The sequence below is a fragment of the Lepidochelys olivacea genome (genome assembly GCF_965140295.1).
Source record: "Lepidochelys olivacea isolate rLepOli2 genome assembly, chromosome: 14".
Classification (NCBI taxonomy): Eukaryota; Metazoa; Chordata; order Testudines; family Cheloniidae; genus Lepidochelys; species Lepidochelys olivacea.
Window position 1 is genome coordinate 7,838,355 of NC_140424.1, and position 13,038 is coordinate 7,851,392.

Here is a 13,038-nt window from a genome sequence, read left to right on the forward strand (position 1 = left end):
CGAATTCTCTGTAGTGCCTCGGAGCCCTCCCTTATATTGTCTTATTGTTTCCTTGCACTCCCCTATCTATCCATCTGTATCCACCATATGTTTCTTATCTTATACTTAGATAGTAAACTCTCTTGGGCAGGGACTGTCTGTGGTTCAGTGCTTGAACAGCACCTAACACAATGGGTCTTGGTCGTGGTAATACAAATAACAATAACTGTTTAGTGACAGAGACTATCAGCTACCCGCTATTCATAAAACAATCAAAACCTACGCTAAAAGAACATGATTAAGTATGTAAAGTGAAGTATGTGACCATGTAATTAAAGACTGTACCATAATGCATATGAACAAAGGGGCCAAATTAAGGTTGAACAGGCAACCTTAATTCTGGCATTTCCTAACCTTTGATTGCTTGATTTTGCAAGCTAAATCATGTTCTCTTAATGTCCTTTTTTGTGTGTAATATAAATATTGTTTTGTTTTTTTCTTATATCTACTGCCCCTTTAAATCTCTAAGGACTCTGCTGTGTGCAGAGGAAGGCAGACATTCTGTGTTCATTTCAATGCAAACTTTGCTCCCATTTTGATTCAAATTCACACTGACCTCAATGTGGAAGTCACAAAAGGTAGAATATAGGAGCCTGAATAACCTCAGGGATTAAGTGGACCTAAACACTTCCCTGACAGACATCTTAATGAAAAATGGCTCTGAAAGAACTCTATAGAATATACTTAATCAAAGATGTTTTTTAATTTTTCTTTAAAAAACACACTGCCCTTTGAAATACAGTTCAAAGTTGGAACCCTGAACAAAGAAGTCACAAAGGATGGGATTCACAAAGCTACTTAGGTGCCTAACACCCAGTAAATCAATACAGTTGTGAATCTCACCCAGAAGTCCTAAATGAACTGCACTGGATCAGGCCTATATTTCCGGAGGTTTGTAGCTCTCATCCTCCCACATCCGAATTCAAACACACAAAACTCGTGCTGCCACATTCTCTCAACACAAATACACATCAACTGATCAGCCTTGCTTTCCAGTCATCTGACTCGTCATTCAGAGAAAGGAGGGGCGGGACTGGTGTGCTTACTATGATCAGACACGGGAAAAGGAAATAGTGGTAGCCTGGTGAAAATTTGTTTATACATTTCTCCCGTAAGCATTCTCCCGGAGTAAACATTTTCACATCCTGATCCACCCCCATTCCCCAAAAGAAAATAGGAGCCAGAATATGCACCTATAGTGTTGTTTTGTGCTTGATCATAGAATAAGGGCTTGCCCACATGGAGAAATTTACCAGCATAATTATATTGCTATAATTATATCGCTACACCTCTCCTGTGGACACTCTTTCTCCAACATAAGAGTGTCCACATCGGGAGTTACAGTGATATAATTATACTGGCATCATTGTGCTGGTAAATTCCCCTATGTAGATAAACTGCAAAAATCCCTTTTCAAAAGGTCAGGTTTAGATAAGATTCTGAAATCTCTCCTGCCCACAGTTCTAAACTGAAGCAGTTAATATGAAAGGTTCTTTGTTAAGTCAATAGGCTTTCTGTTTTTAAAATGAGTTCCTCTTATCTTTGAAATCCTCTGCAACTGAAATGAACTCCACCCCAAATCAATTTCCATAAAGCACATCTTTCCCTGAAGAAGAGCTCTATGTAAACTGGAAAGGCTGTCTTTTTCACCAACAGAATTTGGGCTGATAAAAGATATTACCTCACCCTTTTTGGCAGAAAGCATGCCATTAGTTTTTTTAGATAAGATTTCCATCTAGTTTAATATTATAATTATAATTTATTAATAGTACAGGTAAGACCCACTATATGCTAGCTACAGAACAAAAACAAAAGAAGACATGGTCCCTGTCTCAAAGAATTTACAAACCCCACACAGACAAGTGGCCCCTTGTTGTAATCCAAGCCTACACTTTGCCTGTTGTGAAGTGATGCCAGATCTGAGTTTTTGTGGAGCTCTTGCATTGGACTGCATCAGGGTCAGGATGTTTAAGGCTTAGTAGGAGTGGCAACACCTGTTCTCTGCTGAGGCAGTGAAATGTGGCACTCCTGTGCTGGGATGCCCTTGGGGTCCAGATATTGTTGGTACAATGGGAGCAGCCAGACCTAGTCTCTGGTTGGGCATTGGAATTTGAGCGGTTGGGACCAAAACCTACCTGGATCCAGCAGGATTGAGGTGCCGGATCCAGATCTTTGCAGGGTTGCTACACCAAGATCTGGGCAGTTCCACCCCTACACCTCCCATCCTCCCTCCCCCGGGGTGTGGTTACCAGCTGTGGGTGTCCCCTTTTTGATACTCTTCTGCTCCAAGAAAGTGGTGTCTTTTCTCTCCCTGGGTGGACTCCTGTCCCTGGGTGGAGGTGTCTCTTCCACTCTTCTCCCTTTGGCAGGAGAATGGATTTTCTCCTCTCCATCTTCTCCCTCCTTGCGGGCATTACAGTAGGGAGACAGAGATTCCTGAGATATGGTGCTTTCCGCACCCATCTTCTTCTCTCACCGAGGAACAGGATCCCAGGGGACTGCTTCTCTCCTCTTCACTCTCTTCCCAGGGATTCCCTGCACATCTTTCCCTAATTCCTCCGCCCAGGGGATAGGCTCCTTCTCTCTCCCTGGCTGAGGGACTGGATCCCTGGGCATGCACTTCCCTTCCTCAGCCCCTGCCCACCAGGAGATGATGGGGGGGGGGGGGAGAGGGCTGCTCTCTTTCCACATACACAGCCCATGAGTAGCAGCTTGGGGGGAGGACTGAGGAGCTCCACCAACGTGGGCAGGGGAGGGTGAATGCTCCAGGCAGGGGGCTGGCAGTGCGTGGAACACGGGCGTGTCGCACACACCCCCAGAGCCAGCTGGGGGCCACCCACCCTCCACAAAGCCTCTCCTGCAGCCGCGAGGGCGCCCGGTTAGCCCTCGGGAGCTGGACTGGGGCGTCCTCGCCGGCGCCGGGCCAAGCTCGGTCCGCGCCCCCCGCCCCACCGCCTCTGCCTGAGAATTACCTAGTGGTCCAGCGAGGAGAGGCGGAGCCTCCGCAGCCCCCTCCGCTTCCTCAGCTAGCCGCTCCTCGGAGTTTGGGCAGGGGGAGGCATGGCTGGTGTGCACGGGGGTGCAGGATGCTGGAGGGGGGACTCTGGGCCCCAGCGGCGCAGGAGGGGCTAGGGAGGCGGGGGGGGGGATCTAGCTTCTCCCGCCAAGCTCGCTGGCCCCCCGTGCACCGGGGCGGAGGAGGCTAGCACCTCCCCAGGGAGACGTGGGGCATTGCTTCCTTCCCCCCATGCCCGGGCTGGGTGGGCGGTGCTGGCGGGGGGGAAGGCAGCGCCTTGCCTCGGTCGATTGCTGCCCCCTGAGCCGGCGCGGGGGGCTATGAAGCACCATGGTGTGGTGTGACCGTGGGGTCCAGATGCTGCTGACCACGGTGGGAGCCTTCGCCGCCTTCAGCCTCATGGCCATCGCCATCGGCACCGACTACTGGCTCTACTCCAGCGCCCACGTCTGCAACGGGACCAACCTCAGCGCGGAGGAGACGCAGAGCCAGCCCCGCAAGGCGAAGGGGGACCTCACTCACTCCGGGCTCTGGCGGGTCTGCTGCCTGGAAGGTACGGCCCGGGCTGGGGGGGAAGGTGTGTGGGGCTGCGGGGGGCTGATGGGGTGGGGGGGCGGGGTGAGAGCACAGGGAAGGAAGCAAAGATGCAGGAAAGTAACTTCCCGGCCCGGGCTGGCTGCACAGACGAGGCTGGGTCCCTAGCTGGGGCTGTGCCCCGGCCAGCCAGAGCCTCGACGTAGCCCGACTCTCAGCCTCGGTCCTTCGGTCGAGGAGGAGGTTGCCTTGGCAACCGGTCTCTCGGAGATTGCTATGGGAACCGGACCTGGGACAGGGATGCCTTCCCCGGGGAGCTGCCCTCTCCGAGCCCCGCTCCCTGCCCGCTCTCCGGGGCAAACGCAGGGACTGGTGCGGCTGGGCGCCTGTCTGGTGTGGTGGGACCTGCCCTTTCCTCTCGGGAGGGGGTGTGTGTGTGGGGGGGGGGGTGTGAAAGCGAGAGACAGAGACAGAGAGAGAGACAGAGAGTGACCCGGGGGCGGGGGGTTGGTTTGTCTCCGGACAGAGCCTGCGAACCATGGCTGAAGCCCCCGCAGTGTGTGCTCAGCCGGTGCCCAGAGGACAGACAGGGTCCCTGCCCTAAGGGGCTGCCCCGTCTAAACAATGGGATCTGAATCAGACTAACAAGACACCCCCCCACGTCCCAGTTACAAGCTAAACCCCGCCACGGTGCCAGGACGCCGCGACCCCGCTCCGGCCAAAGGCGGCTTCTCCGCCCAACTCGGCTCGTCGGCTTAGTAAAGGGACGCGGAGCCGTTCGGGGGAGCCCCACGGGAGGGAAACAGCCCCTGGCAGCCAAGCGCCCTGAGCGGCTGGCGGTGGGGAAGGAAGCCGGCTGAGGGGGGTCCAGGCGCCCCAGATGCGGGCAAGGGGAGCCGGGCTGCTGGGGCGCTGAAATCTCGACCCTGCCCGGTGCCCAGGCAGGTTGTGGAGAAGGGAAACTTTACCGACACAGCCAGGAGCAGCGATAAGTCGGAGCCGGGCAGTTAGTACAGTGTAGGTTTTATTTTCTTAGTTGTGGCATCCTAGAAGCACTTGTAACCTGGGAGCGGTTGTCATCTTCTCCTCTCCGCTACTGCTGTAAAGGTTCCGTGGGAAGATCGTTTTTCTCTGGCAGTGGCCTGCTTTGCTACCCGATGAATAATTACCCAGGAAATATGTTGCATATCCATCATAGTCTCAGAAGAAAAATGCTTTTCAGTCAAAACATGGAAGAATCGCAGCCGTTTGACACCTGCCCTAGTTTTATTGGAAACACAGACGCTTTGTTTGGCAACTCCTGAAAGGATCCCAACATATCACCTGTTTTTTCTTTTTCAATTACAGCTAGAAAATGTGGGTCTGAGCCTGAGCTGTGCTGAGGTTATTTTAGGAGGGGGCTGAGCATCCTCAACTCCCCTTGAAAACCATTGGGCCAAATTTTGAGGTCCTGGCCAAGTTTGGTCTTCTGACCTCCAGGCTCTATCTTCATTGGGAAAGTATGTTCCTCAGCACCCATCAAGAGTTGCTCAGAACAGTTTGCAGGATTGGGGCCCTCATATCTGGGGTGAAACCCTGCCTTCACTGCAATCAATGGGATTTTTGCCATTGATTTAAGTGGAGCCAACATTTCACCTTGATCTTTAAAGAATCTCATAATTAGATGCCTAATCTTGCTTCCGTGGAAACCAGTGGGAGGGTTTTTACCTTGTCTTCAACTGAACCTAGATCAGACTCTTTGTACAAAACTAAAGCACCTAGTAAAGTGTTGAGAGCTGGGTAAATATTGCAGATAAACGCCCACTAATAGAGTATTTGTCTACATTGTCCACACTGTGGTGAGGCTTTGTCCCCTTTTGCTTTGAAGATGTGAGCAATCAAATTTTACTTGCACAGGTATTTGCACCTGCAAAGTCATATATAGAAGATTTGGGTTGCTGGAGCTTGAACATTAATCTATTCAGGGAAGAGAACAGATACCATGTGGCTTAGCTAACCAATCTCCATGAAGCAATACTGATTGACACTCAAATATTCATGATCATACCACAAAGTAAAAAAATCTGAAAGTTATTTGTCATATTCAAAGAATGCATAAATCTGAGAAAATTGATATCTGCTCACGGAGAAAGCAGAAAGAGAGGCTACATTCATCACATAAATAATTCATTGCAAATTATTCATTCTTCTCAAACATTCTCTTTGAAAATAGATTGTACAGGTACATGAAAATATCAAAGTTTAAAATCACATCATGACACCTTGGTTTCAGTACTGTAGGTTTTTGATGTTTTAAAAAATAATAAAGGAATGTCTAAAAAGATATCCAAGTAAACATGAGTGACAATCTGAGCTAATCAGTTTGCATGGATGGTTCTTTTATTAAAGTCATACTATAATACTTAAAATTCTGATGAGGCAGACAGTGGGAAAACATTTTCAGGTTATGAATGTTTATGTTTTATTTAAGTAGTCTGGTTTGAAGACCCATTTTTAGAACTCTGTTTTTATGGGTATTTTTGTTTATTTGTTTCATAATCACTATAAAAAGCCACTTCGTTTATTTTTATGGGTTTAACACCACCTGACTCTTATCTCGGTGACAGATCTAAGACGTAAACATTCATAAGCTGGAAATTTGTTAAACAACCTCTTAAATTACTGGCATGAATAAAGTGTTAGATGTGAGTGTATTTCAGGTCAGTTGAAATGGTCCATTAAAATATTTTTAACCTATATCTGTGAAAATGTATACACATGATTTCAAACTGTTACATATCAAGGCTCAGAAAAATTCCAAATTTTCAAAGAGAAAATGTTGAAACACACAGGAAAAGATAGTGCCTTCTCTGAGCTGTAGTCGTGCTTTAGTGTTTTCTTCCTTTCCACATTGTTTAACAAATTGGCAACTAGTAGATAAATACAATTTTGGGCTCTGGCAAATTCTCTTTTTGGTTGGGATTCTGTTTGGGCTGAAATTATGTTGTCCTAGTCAGTTCTATGGAGAGCAGTCACTCTAAAATAACACTTATGCAAAATTAATTTAGTTTCTGGTCAATTAATACACAATTTCTGTCTTTTTATCATAGTTCTTTCAGGGGTGGAAGTTGGAGGTTCACTAGGTCTTAGATGGCTTTAGGGGGTCTCACAACAAATTTTTTGGTGGCCTCTGGACACTCTGACAATTTCCCCTAAAATATTTAATCAACTTTAGGAAAAACAAATACATATGCACATATACATGGCCAAATCGTTGTAATTTATTTATGTAGGATTTTTTTTTTTGCAGACTCAATATTAAAAGTAATGTACAGTTGTCTCTATTCTTTACTGGACCTAAACAGAATAGAAACACAAATAAGGTGCTTTGCAGATTCTTGTCTTTTTTCTTGTTGTTTCTTTTGCTTCTTTGCTTGCTTTTTTAAAGACTTGCTAGCTATTAATATCAAGAAACATACAAATATCACTTTTCATATCAGACTAACTCAGTTCCGGCAAGCCTGGGAACAAATTCAGCCCTGGATGGTGGGTACGGAGGCAGCGGGGACCCAGGTGTGATGGGAGGGGAGAGCTTGGGGCCAGAGCCTGCCACTGTGTGGTCGGGGAATGGAGCCTGAATCCCATGGCTGGAGCCTGCCACCCACCACCCAAGGACTGAAGCCTGACCCCACTGCCCCTGGGAACTCACTGGCTGTCTGCTCCTCCAGCATTTGTGTCTCCAAAGCGGGGCAGGGCTCAATCATTACTGGCGGGCCATTGCTTTGTGGCCCCCCCCATCACTGCCCAGGAGGCTGTGGCTGCAAGAAAAGCCCCTGGTAGCCACATGCAGCCACGGTGGCTGCATTTGAGAAATGCTACTTTAGTCAGTAGCATTATTTCCCAAAGGATTTAATACGTATATCTAATTTACCCATCCTTAAATAACAAACTGTTAAAAAATTCTTCAGTGGTAATGTACATATTCTTATAGTAGAAGTTGCAGCTTCCTGCCTCTTTTACTGATCTTAGGGTAATGGTCTAGAACCTGCATAATCTGTGGAAGTACAACAGTAGCTAAAACTGTAATCTCTTTTAACGATATGATCTGGTTACAGTCTAGGGGACAGATCTTCAACTGGTGTAACTTATCATAGCTCCATAATGGCCATTGAGCATCTTCCTTGAGAGGTCAATAGGTTCAATCCTGCAAACACTACCAGGTGTAAAGCTTCCTACTAGGAATAGCCCCACTGAAATCAAGATAAGCTAAATTAGAGAAACATACAGCTACACATCATTTTTCTGTAGCTTATACTAATATGGTATATGTCTAGTACCACTTAGTTTGATGTGTGTATTGAAACCTAACCTAGAAAAATAGTGGTATATTTTAAAACCACCGCCATATCCGTCCCTGAAATCGTCACACTGTAGTCAATAGACTTATTCACAGGAGACAGCACTACTCCCAGTGTTTACAGGACTGGGCCCCGTGACATTAGGATAGGAAATTGGGGAATGTATTTGTTGTTTGAAATTATTCAAAGAGTGTTTTATTAAACATTTCAGGGCATGGATTACCCCTGAACTATTTGCTGTGACTGTTCCTTTGAATATTCACTGTTTTGTAATTTGCTATTTGTGTTGTGTGATTGGTCACTTAATTCACATAGGTATTGTTTGTGCTCCTTGACTGAATGACTGAAACATTTATAAAAAGGAGACAAGCACGAGCGAATCATTTATGGCTCAAGCATTTGCACAAATGCCTAGTTGCACAATTGTCTGCAACACGTCTGGCATGCATGAATGCACATTCACTTGGGTATTTGTGACATGTTCTGCTTCCGGGAACATCCTTGCAAGCAAAAGAAAATGTACTTGTACAGTGTTTGAGGCAAGCACATAAAAGGAAGTTACCATCCAAGGTGAATCCTGTAAAAGCAAGTTCATGGTCCTTACTCAGACAAGTAAATCATGAACACTTTTCCATCTCAAAATGCTCTGTTCATATGAGCCTATCCTCATGCTGTGCAAGTAGATAGCTGTACGTGGAGAACACAAAGATGAGTGAATATATCATGCAGTACTTATGAGTGTGCAATAAACTATTTCTTGGGCACAGTACATATTCTGCAGGTACGGCTGAGACTTGAACATTTAGCACCAAATGTTTTAAAACAAAACAAAACACACTTGAGAAGGGCTCTGAGAATCAGCCCAGATCGTCATTCCCTTCCAGTCCATGCATTTTTCTGATTCCCCCTCTTTTTGCTTATGATTAAAACACATCACTTCCCCCTCACGATGTTAAAGAATTTGTGCTGCATGGATCAGTTTTAACCATGGTTCTTATGAGTCCAGTATTATCCTTGTAGCACTTGTGCAGTAGAAACTTGCCAGAAGCTGGGTGAATTATTTTTGACAGACTTTTTAAGCTAATTTTTCTATTTATGGCATTTTGCTTGCTAGATAGAGTTTCTGAGCTTGAAGCGGCTTGTTTGGAAACAGAGTTTAAAGCTCTTCTAATTTCTGACCTCAGATCATCACACTGTGTGTCTTTAAAAACTGGGAAAGGCTGTGTTAGAGGAGCTGCTAGCAGAAACTATACTAGAGGATCCATCTGTTCCCTAAAAAAACCGAGGGTCTGTACATGTGCTTCCTTCGTCATTTGCAATGGCAGATCTCAAAATACAGCATGGATTTAGCACATCAGTTTTTCCTACATTGGTGTATGAAACATGTAGATTAGGAGTCAATTTATTGCATATGTGACTTATTCGTTGGTGGATTAATTTACCCTCTTCAATTGGGTATATTGCCAATAGGGAGTATCAGGCTACACAGGATTTCTTTACATAGCTTTTAGGAAGTCAGAGATCCCAGAGCAAAACCAAGGACATTGTGTGCATTAGTGACACTCCCTGGAGGCCATAAACTAATGGAAGTATATCTGTAATCCAGATGTTAAAGTTTTTTTTCATCTGTGAAAGCTGTAATATGGATAATATTCATTTTATTTAATAGTTTCAGAATATCATATGTGGGAAGAGTCAAGGATACAACAAATTATACATAGTTGGTTAACTACATATTGTGGTGGTGTGTTATATATAACGTATACAGTAGGCAGTCGTAGAGGGGGTGTGTCATATAGCTATATGCCAGTAGTTTGTGACCGGAACAATCTCTAACAGGAACTGAGAATGTAGACAAATATGGAGTTATATTTTTCTGGTCCTACATATGTCTCAGTGACCTGGGTTACACAATTGCAAAAAGAAAAGGAGGACTTGTGGCACCTTAGAGACTAACAAATTTATTTGAGCATAAGCTTTCGTGATCTACAGCTCACTTCATCGGATGCATTCAGTGGTATTTTCCTCTTTTACCACTTACTTTTACCACGGAATGCATCCGATGAAGTGAGCTGTAGCTCACGAAAGCTTATGCTCAAATAAATTTGTTAGTCTCTAAGGTGCCACAAGTCCTCCTTTTCTTTCTACGGATACAGACTAAGATGGCTGCTACTCTGAAACCTGTCACAATTGCAAAAGACTGCTTATTTCTTATGTGATGCTGATCACATTTACTGTACTAATCTATGTTATATATGGCAAGGCAGTGGCTAGGAAATCCACTCTGGCTGCGTCAGTCAGAAAGGACACATGATTGGCATAAGAAAGCTTAACTAGATGTCTCTGCTGTTATACAGCGTGAGTTGCATAGGTTAAACACTGACTTTGGGCTGTATCCTGCAAGATGCTGAGCACCATAAACCACATTAAAAAGTTGGGGGTGGGGAGTAGATGTGAGAATGTATCCATCCTAGAACCACAGCAAGCTTTACATCAATAGAGACAGCAAGAAATGGCCAGGGACTACGCCTCCCCTCCCATCCCCTCAACCCAATGGCTGAACCTATGCCTTCAACTGCAACTAAGGCCAAAAGTCTGCTAGGTGCTTGGCAGCAGAGACAAATCATACATGGCCTGCATGCCAAAGAGCTGACCAGCTACTTTCATACATGAGACAACAAAAAGGCAAACAGAGCAGCAGGATAAAGGATGGTCTTATGATTAAGGCACTGGGCTGGGAATCAGGAGATCTAGGTTCTACCATCCAGAGATTTGCTAATTTGCTATATAACCTTGGGAAAGTCATTTAATCTTTCTGTACCTCAGTTGCCCATCTGTACATCAGGGATAACAGTACTTTTTTACTTTGTCTGTCTTGTCTGTTTAGATCATAAGGTCTTTGGGGCAGGGACAGTCTATTACTGTGAGCAGGTCTACACTACGGGATTAAGGCAACCTAAGTTACGCAACTCCAGCTGTGTGAATAACCTTAGGTCGTACCTTAAGTCGACTTATTGGGGTGTCTACACCATGCTGAGTCAACAGGAGAAACTCTCTCGTCGACTTACCTTATGCTTCTTGTTCCGGTGGAGTGCCGGAGTTGACAGGAGAGTGATCGGCGGTCAATTTAGTGATCTAGACCCATTAAATCAACCCCCAGTGGATCGATTGCTGCAGTGTCGATCCACCAGTAGGTGGAGACAAGCCCTCTGTGTTTGTACAGCATCTAATACAGTGGGTCCCCAGTCTGAGTTTAGATTTCTAGATGCTGCCATAACACAACAATAACAACAGGGAAGAGGTGGTGGGGAAAGATAGGCAATAAGATTATACAGTTGCTCAACAAAGGTGAGTACACAGTATAGGTGAATTAAGTATTTTGTTTGCATAGTTTCCTATAAAATGGTAAATATTATATTAATGTGCCTTGGTAGTAAAAGTTTCAGGTCAGTCTTCAGGGGTTCCCAAGCTGTGGTATGCATATCCCTGGGTGGGTGTGGGGGGGTGCATGAGCCATCTCTCGGGGGCACACAGTAGCAATTATGTCATGGTGAATTTTATTTATTATTTTATTTATTGCATTTTCACAATGGGCTACTCAGACAAAACTTTAAAATTCTTTGGGAATGTGTTATATAAAATACGGTAGTTAATTTCCTTCAAGATGTACCAATGAGAACACAGATACACAGAGATGCTGTCATACAGAGCCCTCACATCCAGTCACCATACAGCATGGGTTCAGTTGCCCAGCTTCTGTCCAGTCCAACTGAGAATTTAGGGCCGTGGGGGAGTGGGGGTTGGTTGTATACGTCGCACTATAACTATCTGTACTTCACAGTGAATTATGGACAAATGGCTAATGACATGTAGTGTTAAGAAGAACACACAAAGTTATCAGTGATGAGAAGGGTAGGGGTATGCGGGGAGCTGGTACATCTAGAAGGGGGTAGCAAGGAAGCTGGTAGATCTGGAAGGAGGTACGCAATAAGAAAAGTTTGAGAACCTCTGGGATCTAATGGTCTCTCTGGACATAGATTCTATGAAAGTTCTCCTGTCATTATACGAAGCATAAATCCACTGGAACTTTGCATTTAAGCATGCAGATTTCGAGAGACAGGATCTGGCCCTAAACATTCACAGCCTGATTCTCCTCTTCCTTACACTCATGTAAATTTGGGGTATTTTCTTGGAAGTCAGTGGAATTATGCCAGTATAAAGCTGATGTAAGTAAGAGAAAAATGGGCCCCACCTGTTCAGTAAAACGTCTCTTTCCAGTTCTGCTTTTCTGAGCCAGGAATCATCTCATTACAAAAATCATACTTCCTAATATTTTTTGTCACACTGGAATACTGGGCCTGTTTCAGAATTTAACTTTGCTTTGTGCTTATCTTCATTTTAAATTTCCTGGCACTCATATTTATGATGTTGCAGGTTCAGCAGCCAGACTCTTACCGAGAGATGCCAAGGTGTCAGACAAAGGGGTAGTAGAATAAACAAACTAAACACACACTTGTCAGTATATCTGAGAGACTGAAACATATTTATAAGTGCTGTACAGAAAAAAAACCCATTATTTTATCACCCCTCTGATCTGGTTACTTTGCTCCACTCCAGCAACACAAGGCAGCTGTAACGCCAGTTTAAACAGCCATTTCAATCATAGTAGCACAAGGCAGCTGGAGTGTTTCAGTGAATCTTCCCCAAGAACCGTTACATGGAAGCAATCGTTGAAGAACAGCACAGGCTTTGTAATAATAAGTAAGTCTATCTGCTCATAGGACCCCTAGCTGTTAAGTATTGAGCTCCCTCATCTTCCACTGACGTCAATGAACTACTGAAGCACAATCAAAAAGAATTTAATTTCCAAATACGGTAATGTGTCTTCTCTATCTTTTCACTGGCTCTCATTTTCTACCTTGTGCCAATATGTCTGTCTTTTTATGTTCATTTTGGTTTGTCAAAACATGATTGATTTAGTCCTGTCTCTTCATTTTCCAGGTCTCCCTGACCTGCATTTTCTTTATTTGTTCCAGTCATTTGTTCTCTGTTCCCAAGATACATCTCTTTGTTTTACCTTGATAGAAGACAGTTAGAGTTACGAAGTAGAGA

The 13,038-nt window shown here is 44.8% G+C and overlaps 1 protein-coding gene across 1 annotated transcript in view; it reads left to right on the forward strand.

Annotated features, from left to right (window-relative positions):
- The first annotated feature begins 3,212 nt into the window (after window positions 1-3,212).
- CACNG4 (calcium voltage-gated channel auxiliary subunit gamma 4) overlaps window positions 3,213-13,038 on the forward strand; it is a 62,759-nt gene continuing 52,933 nt past the window's right edge. The window contains exon 1 of the mRNA XM_084646890.1: window positions 3,213-3,608. Within this exon, the coding sequence (XP_084503016.1) occupies window positions 3,386-3,608 (223 nt within the window). The 5' untranslated portion in view covers window positions 3,213-3,385. The remainder of the gene's footprint in view (window positions 3,609-13,038) is intronic.